At 39.6% G+C, this 12,718-nt stretch overlaps 1 protein-coding gene across 2 annotated transcripts in view; it reads left to right on the forward strand.

Annotated features, from left to right (window-relative positions):
* The window catches only part of PTDSS1 (phosphatidylserine synthase 1), a 197,804-nt gene extending 192,984 nt beyond the window's left edge, over positions 1–4,820 (forward strand). For both annotated transcript variants that reach the window (XM_050941038.1, XM_050941037.1), the window contains one exon: positions 1,311–4,820. In XM_050941038.1, coding sequence (XP_050796995.1) covers positions 1,311–1,420 — 110 coding nt within the window. In that variant the 3' untranslated portion in view covers positions 1,421–4,820. The remainder of the gene's footprint in view (positions 1–1,310) is intronic.
* The last annotated feature ends 7,898 nt before the right edge of the window (positions 4,821–12,718 follow it).

The following is a 12,718-nucleotide window of genomic DNA, read 5'->3' on the forward strand; positions in this document are numbered from 1 at the left end:
ACAGTGAATGTTTGAGATTGGAAAATTTCACTACCTTGTTGGGCAGGTTTTCTCACTGAACATCCCCTGTATGGCTTCAAGTGAACAATGTAAGATGTGCTTTTATGCCTGCTTGTTAGTGAGCAGGCAGGAATGTGCCCAGGAGCTTATGTTCCTACGGACGCTTACTAATAGCTTCACTACATGAACATTTAGTTCATGGCAAGTTGGGGTGCCAATCTATCCTGCACTAGCCTGCCACAGACTAGCTGTCCATGTGGACCCTACTGATGTCCATTTTGTTTCAAAGAGAACTAGATCAAAGTATATTAGTTAATTAACAAACCTAATGCAGTTCAGCAGGGTTCACGCAGTTAGTCAGACACTTTTTATTGCAATGAGGGTCAAATAGGCAGCCTGTTTTCTCCTTCTCACACTTTAGTGAGGACATTCCTATGGAAAAAGGACAAGATTAGCATCTGGAAACTACCATTCAGAGGTTACATTCCAGGTGTATTTACATCATTAAAACAATATTTTCTTTTCATTGTAACTTTCTAGAGTCCTGACACTTAAAGCACTTACACATGTTTTTCTTCAGTTGCGTGCACAGATTTCCTAGGTTGCCTGTATTGATTTCTTTTTGGTTTGTTATTTAAAGAAGCATGTTAGATTGATTTCTTTTAAAAATACATATATTAAAATAGATTTTTCAAGCATAGAAAAAGAAAATAATCTAATTGCTGGTTTAAAAACATTAACAGTGTCCCCTGACTGCATCAGAGTTATCTGCTCAATGGCAAATTTTCTGCTAACGTGTGCAAGAGGTTAATACCAGTGTATATTAATCACCATCAGACCTCGCTACCTGCACAGGCCTCATGTGTGTGGCAAAGATGCAAAATGAGAGATACTAAACATTAGTCGTGCAGGAAACTTAGTCATGTGGGGATTCATTCCACAATTCTCTTCAACCTCAGTTTCATGGTTCTTAAGTTCTAATATAAATAATTGTCAGCAGTGTGAGGGAGATGGCAAATCTGAATGTGGATTAAAATGAAGGACATCGGTTTAAATGAGGAACACTTCAGCCCCACATTTTAGTTTGTTCAATTTTTGAAGTTGCCTGGAGAGAGGTTTTCTTGCAGCTGACAGAATAAATGTTTTAATTTGGCCACTAGATGGAGTGCTAGTATCAAACAATAGTTTCAGCCTGCAATAAAAAAGTAGTTTAAACGTTACATATCTAGGAAACCTTAAAAACTAAAATGGTGAAGAATTGCTTTCAGTAGTCAGCTCCAAATCTTATATGTATTTTGATTTCTTTGTAGGTACGGAAGATAGTCCACCAAAACATTCAGGCAACATCGAGAGCCATTCATCTAGAAGAAGGAATCGTCATTCCAAAACAAAAGTAACCAATGGAATTGGCAAGAAATAAGATCAGTCTCTAAAGATGTTCCAGAGTGTGCCTAGACATGAGAAGGAAAACTGGACCTGGTTCTGAATTCCCTATTAGAAGGTTAATAAGAAAACAGGTGGAAGATGGGGGGAAATGTTTGCAGCAACTGAAGGTTCTAATACCTTTTAAAATGTAGCATCAGTGTATTGCAGATCATTGTCTGTTGCCATGTGCCATTCAGTGACTTAAATCTAATTTCTTCAGCACTTGGCATTCAGAAACAAGTAGTAGTATGTTGAAAGGAAAAATAGTTTGCTCCTGGCAGGTATGTGAAGGTGTATGTTCAGGTATCACAATTTGCATTTTTAATATCTTTGTTAGTTGAGAACATTAACCCAAAGGCTAATGGATGATGACCAGATGTTTTGGGGGGGGTTGTTTGATTTGGGAGAGGGGAACGCCATGGGATTGGTTGGTTGTTTTTGTGTCTTTGTTTTGATTAGTTTCTTTGTTTTGAAACATACACAATCTTTGATTAAAAGCAGCTCTGCCCTTCATTCTCAATCAGATAACTAAACTTTTCCATATAATGGTTCCTTTTATTTTAAGTATTTTTTTTAAAATTCCATATTTCTATCCAATTGCTCATTTTTATTTAATGACACTCTCTCCACTCAGTGGCAGGATTTTACCAACTGGGGAATGTGTCCAGGTTTCTTATAAAGGTTGCAGAGTTAATTTCAAATGTTTCCTCGTTTCTGATTCTGTTCCCTATCCCATTTGTTAAAGCCTAATTCCAATGCCTATATGAAACTTGTTACACAGTAACGAGGGCAGATGTAGTTTTGTTCAGTTTACTCCCCCACTCCCCATTTACTGCTGTGTATTTGCTGCCATTAGCTGCACGTAGTGTTATGTGTACAGTACTAGTAGGTATTACTCTTTCAGTTGTGTCATACTTTGTAAAATACTTGCCCGTTGCTTTGCCTCAAGTTTTAAATAAGATTCACATTAAAGGCAGCTTGAAGGCTTTTGGTACTGCCCAGTCTGGTGACAAGGCAGCTTCTTCACGAAGTACTGTAGCTCACTTTTTGTAAGTTTACAATCATTCGTAAAGACTCACTGTGTTGCTGCGAGTAGGAGGGGTCACACAATATTGTTGTGTTTATACAGTGTTTTCCTATTTCCTAACATGCTATCAAACAGCAAACAGCAAAAAACCACATATTTGAAACATCCATACTAATTATGATCTCAAAGTGAGTGATTCCCTCAAACTGCAGCTAGCATAATGATTATTCTTTACGTAAACCTGCGAGATCAGTCAGTTCCTGTACTGTTATCAGATTTTTTTTTTTGGTGCCAACTGGTTTGTGGGTCCTGTAAGAGAGAGCACAGCAAAGCAGACAGGTGAAGACAAATACATAACATCCATGAGTCACTAGTCCTTATAATAATTAAGATTTCATTTCTAATATATGCTACTGTGATTTGCCACAGGTTATGTACTATAAAATGCTGTAAAGGATTTATCATACAAGCGTATGACACTCTAAATAGGAAAACCATTCTGTGTGTATTCCATGATGACAGATTATCAAAATTTTGAATGCACTTATTATGCTGCTGCCTAACTCATTAGAAGCCCTTTGAATTTTGTGCAGTCCAACACAAATGTACAATTTAAGAACTAACTTGTATTGAAAGCTGCTATATCATTTTTCTGCAACTATGTTGAATTTTACAGGAAAAAGGGTCTGGAAGACTTTTTTGGATTTTTCTACAAATATTCTGTTTTCATTTATATTGTCAGTGCTGTGGTCTGCGGCATCTCCATTTGTTCTTAGTATGCTGCTTACTGTTGAATGTATTTGCAAGTTTCTTTGGCTATTCAAATTTGTTACTTTTATATTTCACTTGTTTATAATTCAGTCACTGCAAGACTGAGGATGGCATTGTGAATTGTTTTTCCTATTGATTCAATACCAAAGCAAGAAGTTGAAGTTTAACATCATATTTACATTTTGTATTTCAGATGTATAATTTTTATTTTAAAGGGCAAAATTTTTCAAAAGTGAGAGCCCGTTTTGTACTTGCAAAATATGTGCATGCTCGCATTGTACATATAAAACACACCCTGGCTTGTGTAAACTGGGGCTTATGTATAAAGTTATCCATTTCCCACACACAGAGGATATATGCAAATGTTTTGCAAGAGCAGAATTGGTACTCGCATTTGGGAATTGGACCCTAAAAATTTAAAAAAGGAAGTATGAAGAAAGTTGAAGGTTCATCTGTTGAAGGTTCTGACTTCTGAATTCTGTTGCACTAGCACAGGTCAGACCAGTAAAACATAGGTCAGGACCTTCAACTCATAATGCCTATGGAAAAGGAATGTCCAGAAGAGACATCTTTCACATGTTTCCCCTGGTGTATTTTTGTTTGTACTCTTTTGAAAATTAAAGGGAGAGTAGGGGAGGTAGGGGGAAATTAAGTAGAATCTTTTAGACAGTTTGAAAAATGGCACTTTCTTCACTCCGCCAGCAATCCTGGCTGCGATTGACAAGTGTTCTGACAATTCATCTGCTGGCTGACAAGTGCTATTTCCACTCCATTTTCCATGGCAATGGGCCTTGCATTGGCACAAATAGGATGGTGCTTTTGACCACTGCTGTAAATCTGAAGTAATTATCATTTTCCCCCTTATCGCTGTACTCCACATACAGTTCATGTGCAATGGCCAGTGAGAGTGATGAATAACTTGAGCTGTTCCATTAACTAATTTCCTTGTATCAAGAATTCTGCTGCTTGAATAGTCATTGTTACTGTTACAAATGCACTGTCCCTTTTTTTTACCCATTCTTTGTCCTTCCAAGTCTTCTCATCTTCCCTTCCTTTTATTCTCTTCTCTCTCCTATTATTCTGTCCTCCAGTTTTAAAACAAGCTGTTCCCTGCCATTGAATGGACTGAATTTGCCCTCCAGAGATGTTACTTAATGTCAGTCATTGAAGGGGGGCTAATTCAGTCCAGCATGGCATAAGCAGAGGATAGTGGCAACACTTTACAACACTGAGTGGATTAAATAGCAATAGACAGTTTTCAGGATGGGGAATGCTGGGAGGGTATACAATGAACCGGAAGCCACCAAAAGTGAACCTCACTACCAGCTGCCAGTATTAAAGCTGGATGGAGAGCTGTGTAAATCAAACACAGTATCTAATAAAATACAGGGAGGAGCTTGATTTCTGTTCTTTTGTTACTCGGCTGTGAAGAAAATAGTTTGCTGTTTCATCTGTTAAAGCCTTGGTATTTACTACATTATCACAAGATGACACACCAATTACCATGTGTTTAACATTGTTTTTAATAGAATTGCTCTGTACTGATTGCAAAGTATCGTATTTTGCAGTAACTCAGTAAAACAACCCATGTCAACAATATGTGTTTGTCATCTATGTACAACAGGGCACAGCAGGTGATCACTTGTTAGAAGCTGTTAATTTTTATACTACTAATTGCAGCCTGATGCGTTCATCCACTTCCATCATAGAACTGAGGCTATAACCCTCTGGGGTCTCACTGCAATCTGCCACTTGAGAGAAGAGCAGACTTTTAAAATATATCAGTATTATGTATCAGAGGGGTAGCCATGTTAGTCTGGATCTGTAAAAGCAGCAAAGAATCCTGTGGCACCTTATAGACTAACAGACGTTTTGGAGCATGAGCTTTCGTGGGTGAATACCCACTTCCTCAGATGCATGTAGTGGAAATTTCCAGGGGTAGGTATATATATATATGCTAGCAAGCAAGCTAGAGATAACGAGGTCAGTTCAATCAGGGAGGATGAGGCCCTGTTCTAGTAGTTGAGGTGTGAAAACCAAGAGAGGAGAAACTGGTTCTGTAGTTGGCAAGCCATTCACAGTCTTTGTTCAATCCTGAGCTGATGGTGTCAAATTTGCAGATGAACTGAAGCTCAGCAGTTTCTCTTTGAAGTCTGGTCCTGAAGTTTTTTTGCTGCAGGATGGCCACCTTAAGGTCTGCTATAGTGTGGCCAGGGAGGTTGAAGTGCTCTCCTACAGGTTTTTGTATATTGCCATTCCTAATGTCTGATTTGTGTCCATTTATCCTTTTCCATAGAGACTGTCCAGTTTGGCCGATGTACATAGCAGAGGGGCATTGCTGGCATGTGATGGCGTATATTACATTGGTGGATGTCCAGGTGAATGAATCGGTGATGGTGTGGCTGATCTGGTTAGGTCCTGTGATGGTGTCGCTGGTGTAGATATGTGGGCAGAGTTGGCATCGAGGTTTGTTGCATGGATTGGTTCCTGAGCTAGAGTTATTATGGTGCGGTGTGCAGTTACTGGTGAGAATATGTTTCAGGTTGGCAGGTTGTCTGTGGGCAAGGACTGGCCTGCCACCCAAAGCCTGTGAAAGTGTGGGATCATTGTCCAGGATGGGTTGTAGATCCTTGATGATGCGTTGGAGGGGTTTTAGCTGGGGGCTGTATGTGATGGCCAGTGGAGTCCTGTTGGTTTCTGTCAGTATTATGACAACTTTCTCTTGTTTCTGACACTACTTCTCAGGTTTCTAGCAGGCAGAATACCTATGTTCTAGTAAACCTAGCTATTCATTTTGCATTTTGGATATCTTACTTTATTATTGCAGACCACATAGATATGGAAGAAGTGAGTTGTCACAAAGTAACTTTGATTGCAGATCTTCTAAGGGGAACAGAAAGGTTTCTTATAGAGGAACAGGAAGACACAGGTTACTAGCAGGTGGGTTTAAGCTCATGCCTCCATCCGTGAAGTACAATAACAACATTTGGATAACAGGAATACTTAGGCTTAGTTTTCACAGCTGATGTAGTTGCTGCAGCAGCACTATTCTTATACTGTACAAAAAAGGAGTGTTAAATGTAGTTTTTATTTGCTATTGAAATATGCTAAAAACACCAGGCAGCACAGTGTCTGGACACTGCAGGCACAAATTGAGGTCTGTGTTCTATCATGAGAAGCTTTCTGAAAGACATACTCATAATGCTGATACTCATTGTCTGCAAAACCATGGCCTGAGGATTTGGTCCTTATTGAATAACCTCTGGAGCAATGGACATTTTGGCTTATCCTCTCCACTTTCACAGCTTGTACTGAAGACTGATTCTATATTTAACAGGCACATTCAGTGGAAACTGGAGGGGAAACTTTTATTTTTAAGTTGATTCTTCCATTCCCTTCTTGAAAGCAGTGTGCTGTAGTGAGCTCAGCTCTTTTTTGTATACATGGCTGCACTGGTATTTTCACTGTTCTTCATATGTTGGTTCATTACTGATAACTGGATTCATCCTCAGTAGAATTTGTGTAATAAATCCTGAATTTCCTCATACTTTTAAGTACAATGTGGTTCCATGTTGAACTCTGCATTAGTTGTATGGACTTATAAAGTGTTTCAAGATCCCTTTGCCATAGGCTTCTGTTGTCTCTCCACTGTGGATCTTTATGGACTGTTTCCATTGTCAATCGGCAGGCCTAGTCTCCTCAAGCTTGGGAACATGACACTTCACACAAAGGGGCAGTCTTTAAAGCTCCGGCTCTGTTCTAGAGTCTGATTTATGACCTGGCAAGAGCATAAACCTCAGTTTTTCACTTCAAAAAAATAAAGGAAAAGCCTGGGAAAGAATGCAAATTATAAACATAGAGTTCCTATAATCAGCAATAATGCAAGCACCAGACTATACTGCAGTGTACATATGGATTTAATTTTAGTATTTTTTCATACTTTTAAGGTTGCAGATAGAAGTGAAAGGTCCTGATGACTTACTTTGTGTGGATAGTCTGTTTGTGTTTTAAACCCACAGTACTTTTATGGATTTCACAGCATGAACTTTAGATAAACAGATATTACATCAGATGGGGGAAGTTTTAAGTGCTTGGTGACTTGTTTTTAAAATGCACATTGACAAAATCTGCATAATTTCATCTAAATATCCCAAGTGTATATTTTCACCAAAATGCTTGAAAGCAGCTTGAATTGTTGTCTCGTCAAGGCATTAACAGTCTCCCTTCTGTGGATATGTATGGTGCCTGGCATAAGAGGGCACCAGTCTTGGGTGTGGCCTCTAGGTGATGCCTTATTACAAATAGAAAATAAGGCCTGAATGTTCAAAAGTTGCTTTGTAATTTTGGGAGGCTAACTTCATTCATTCCAGCCTGATGTTTCAAAGGAATCTACAGCTCCCATTGACTTCAATTACATGTACTGTACACACAAACCTACAAACTATTACTGTTATCAAAGAATGTTATACTTACTAAAAAATAACCAAAGCAAAACACACACAAATGAATAGGGTTTGGAAACATTTTAATTAAAACGTTAAATGGTAGCTTTCACCTTGACAGCCTAAAAGTAGTCTTTGGAGAGAGACTTCTACTGAGGTTCCAGCACACAGCCACAACCACCAGTTTGTTGTCCAAATAGCTTTCCTGCTGGAAGGAAGTACAGATCTCTCCAACAGTCCTTTGGGAGGGGATCTGTGGGCGGGGCCCTTCTGACATTCCTTTCATTACCAACACTCATTGGGTGGGATGTGGAGCTAGGAGGATGACTGCTGTTTGAAAAGGCTGTTCAATTTTGCTGAGAAAAGCTCAAATGCTGTCTGTAGTGTGCCGTGCCACGCCCACAATGCCTTGTGCTCTTTCACAAGAGCCAGCGTCTCCAGTTGTGGTAATGAGGCTGCAAGCTTGCTTGCTTGAAACCCACTCTCTTATTCTCTAAAAAGCAACAGAGTGTCCTGTGGCGCCTTTTTGACTAACAGAAGTATTGGAGCATAAGCTTTCGTAGGTGAATACCCACTTTGTCTGATGAAGTGGGTATTCACCCATGAAAGTTTATGCTCCAATACTCCTGTTAGTCTATAAGGTGCCACAGGACTCTTTGTCGCTTTTTACAGATTCAGACTAACACAGCTACCCTTCTGATACTCTCTTATTCTCGCATCTCTGGTCTTGTTGGGGAACCTGAGACTACTAAATACAAAATATTATTTCTTCCTACATTATGTGCTCTGGGGTTGTTGAGAAGTCACTACACCATGGCAAATTTTAGATCTTCTCACGCTACTAAATAATTTTTTTTTTCTGGTAAAAGCCAAGAAGTGTTAAAGATTTTGAAAATGCTATTTATAATAGAGACCTCAACATGGGTTGTCATTATCAATGACAGCTGCTTTGTAGGAGTGAATATTGAAGCAAGTCCACGTATTAATATCTAAAAGATCCTAGCTGTTAAGAAAATCCATTTCAGTCCTGTTTGATAGATGGTCATGTGCCTCATAAGCTGACTGAAGAATCAACAGCCCATGGTTCTGAGAAAAGGAAACACAGAACCTCATTGTCCCTACATCACAGAGGGTAATGTACAGTGTTGCTTTTTTGTTTAACCTGACTTTTAGCACTTATTCTCACAGAGCCCTGCATGGAGGAGAAACAGTACAGTAAAAGAACTAAGATATTTTTGTTAACCAAAAATGTACTCTGCCAAACTTGATATACCTTTTATTAAATTAGTCAAGATGATGTGGTTTCTTTTCTCTACATGTGCTGGAAGAACAGTAGGTGTCCCAAAGCACACAATATTGCCATTACATGTTTTTATATATATATATTTAAAAAGTTCTGCGTGTCAGCTTGTTTTGCCACATTTGGATCACAAGTTTGCTAGGATCAGCACATTCCATTTGACCACATTTAGAATAAGTTTAAAGAGTAACAGGGAAATGGATTGGAAAAAGCTGAGGAGCAATAGAAATGTTGCAGTTGTGACCAAAAAATGATGCTGGTAGCTTTGCAGTTGCACAAATCAGCGGTTCTCAACCAAGGGTACACATACCCCTGGGGGTACCCTGGTCTTCTAGGGGGTACGTCAACTTGTTTAGATATTTGCCTAGTGTTACAACAGGCTACATTAAAAGCACTAGCAAAGGCAGTACAAACCAAAATTCCATACAATGACTTGTTTATACTGCTCTATATGCTATACACTGAAATGTAAGAACAATATTTATATTCCAATTGATTTATTTGATAATCATATGGTAAAAATGAGAAAGTAAACAATTTTTCAGTAATAGTGTGCTCTGACAATTTTGTATCTTTGATTTTGTAAGCAAGTAGTTTTTAAGTGATATGAAACTTTGGGTAGGCAAAACAAATCAGACTGCTGAAAGGGGTACAGTAGTCTTGAAAGGTTGAGCACCACTGGCACAGATGATCTATTCTGGGGACATGTGAGGAGGAGATTGGAGGGTGAGGAATGTGTGCAACCACAACACAATGCTTTTCCTCTGTTTTACTCCGTATTTGTATGTCTCTTAGAGATTATGCTCTGCAGCCAGTTTCAGTTGCCCCCAAATACCCATCAGTCTTGGTATTCCGCTTTTTAAACATGTGTATAAGACCCCATACTTCACGTAGTACATGCATCAAAATGTGATCCTACAAAACACTATGCAATTAAATATATAGTCCTGTTGCTTTTCCAGGCAATGTCACTAAATAATGAAATTGATTTCTAATGCAATAAAGTGCACTTCTCTCCCCACCTTCCATCTGAGGATCTTGAAGCATTTTGCCCCAAAACAAATGAATTAGGCCTCACAAGCACCTCTGCAATGTTAGTGAGTAATCTCATGTTCTAGACTGAAAAGTAGGACTAAGGGAGAAAAGGAAGCTGGAAGCAGAGACCGGAATAGAATCCAAGGCCCCCATGTCCCAAGCTTTAACCACATGGCCATCTTGGGATTTGTTTTGTATCCCTTTTAAAGTAAAACAAAAGAGTACTGTCCAATACTAAAACAAAAACAGCTCACAGTATGACAAAGGAAGGAGGGAGAGAGGTGCTTACCACATTATATTGTCAATTCTCATTATATTCTCTGTATTTTGCAGGGTTCTGTCAATAAGCTTCTATGTGCACTTAATGATTAGTACTGTTATAAAGGTACCTGTCAGCTTAGATCTGGGGAGGGAAGGAGAATGTCAGACTCCATTTTAAGCAGCCTTTCTTCTAGCTAGAACATGGTTAGTCCTGTCTTCTTGCCTTTTCAGAGTGATTTGCACTTTTTCATTCTTGTAAATCATATCAGACTTTTGTGGCTCTGAATAAGTGTAGGAGTTCTAAATGCTTTAATTGGAGAAACCATGGAACTGGGATGCTTGGACTTCCCTTGATTCTAAGCAAACAGACCACAAGGATGTGAAGATTGTATCCGCATTCTTGAGTTTTTCACAGCTCAGTCTTTCTAAAGGCTACTGACTGTAAATCAATGCTACAGAATCAACATCATCTGGAGTGCGGGGGTAGGATTCTTACAATGCTTTTGAGTCTGAATCTGCTTCATATAGAAATTTTATCTCTTCTTATGTGTAATATCCACTATGAATCCGAAATACCTGGAAAAATAGTACTTTGGAACTGTTTTTTTACACGCTTTTTGCAGTCTCCTGAGATCCTTGCTGCTTACTTAAATGCCTGCAGGAATAGACTTCCTATCCTGCAAACTTTTCTTTTTTCTTTTATTATTTGTAATTACTGTAGGGCCTAGATGTCTTAGTCAGGGACCAGGAGCCCATTGTGCGAGGCACTGCACAAACCCAGAACAAAAAAAACTGTCCCTGCCCTAAAGAGCTTACCATCTGAGCATAAGACAAGACATGACAGCTGGATACAGACACTTTGGGAGAGGGACAAAGGAAACAATGAGACAATAGAACTTCACTCTCAGGCACAACCTCTGCAGAAATGCTCAGACCCTCAATTCATGGGGTCTGAGTTAATTCAAGGCTCCTGTCCTCTGGAACTTCCATTTGTCACCAGTTTGGCAGAGCCACAATCACCCTGCTCCCATTTGTCTCTTGACTGACTGCAGCTTCCTCCCTGCTAGGAACCTTGCTCTTGCTTTTGACCTGCCTGGTGATCTCTGCTAGCTCTGTGACTTTTACCTGCTTGACCCTCTGACTTCATTCTCCACCCTAACTTCAAAGAGCCTTTCTGAGAGAAGACACCCTGCTTAGGTGAGCCAGCAAGGCCCCAACACGCTCCTCCTATGTCTCTTTCCTGCAGCTTGGATTCCAATCTCAGCAGAGCCTGATATTCCCCTTCCGGCCAATTTTTTTTTCCATTTCATATTACCATAGCACCTAAGAGCCTTAGTCACAGACCAGGACCTCATTGTGCTAGGCTCTGTGCAAACAGAACAAAAAAACAGTCACTGCCATCATGTTTTGGGGGGTTTGTGGTTTGTTTTTGTTGTTGGGTTTTTTGGCTGTGGTACCGTGACTCCTTGGCCAATGTTACGACAGCACTTCCAAAGCAACCATTAACTTGGTAAATACAGTCCCACAAATCATGTGGAGCACTGGAACTGATTTTGTCACTCCTCAGCAGCCATTGTAACCTGAGACCTCAAAGCTGAGGACATGCTGGATTCTGGCCGTTGCATTTTAAAAATGGCATAAATTATTCCCCTTTTACAACTAACTCCATAGGGTTTCAGAGACATGCATCTTGTTTGCAGAATTATGTTTGGCTTTGTATGCGTGGGCACACATTTTCTTCTAGTGTCTGTTTACAGGAAACTATGCATCTGTCTGCAGTCTGGCCACAGTCCTGCCCCCATCATAAATACAAATAATTTAAGACCCTTCATGTTTCTTGTCTTCGTATTTTTTTTAAAATCAATCAGCTGATCTGACCTCATGTGCAACATATGATTTTTCCTGGTGTCTTCCATTTACTCAACAGTACATCTAGGTTAATTGAGGGAAAGAAAAACCAAATGACACTCAACAAGGTCAAAAAGTTTGAGATTATTTTTTTCCCTTCCATGACCTCATAAAAATTCTTCAATTTTTCCCCCTTTCACTGTTCAAAGCTGGGACTGGATGATGGGATGGATCACTTGATAAATTGCCCTGTTACGTTCATTCCCTCTGAAGCATCTGGTACCAGCCACTGTCAGAAGACAGGATGCTGGACTAGGTGGACCAGTGTGGCCATTCTTATGTTTTCTGAAGCACTACTGTGGTTTATCTGCTGGGATCATTTGGATGTATCTCCTCTGTCAACTCCCTGCCATTGCAGGGGCCTCAGACATTGGTGGCACTTTAGGTCTCTCTCATTCTTTTCCTGTGGCACAGTTTAGTGTTCTGAGAACTGAAATGCTTTGCTCTAACTAAAGTCTTTGTACTTAGTATAGGGGTATCTGAGTAATAGGTAATGGCCTGTGATACATAGGACGTCAGACTAGATCAGGGGTCGGCAACCTTTCAGCA

The sequence above is a fragment of the Gopherus flavomarginatus genome, chromosome 2 (assembly GCF_025201925.1).
Source record: "Gopherus flavomarginatus isolate rGopFla2 chromosome 2, rGopFla2.mat.asm, whole genome shotgun sequence".
Lineage (NCBI taxonomy): Eukaryota > Metazoa > Chordata > Testudines > Testudinidae > Gopherus > Gopherus flavomarginatus.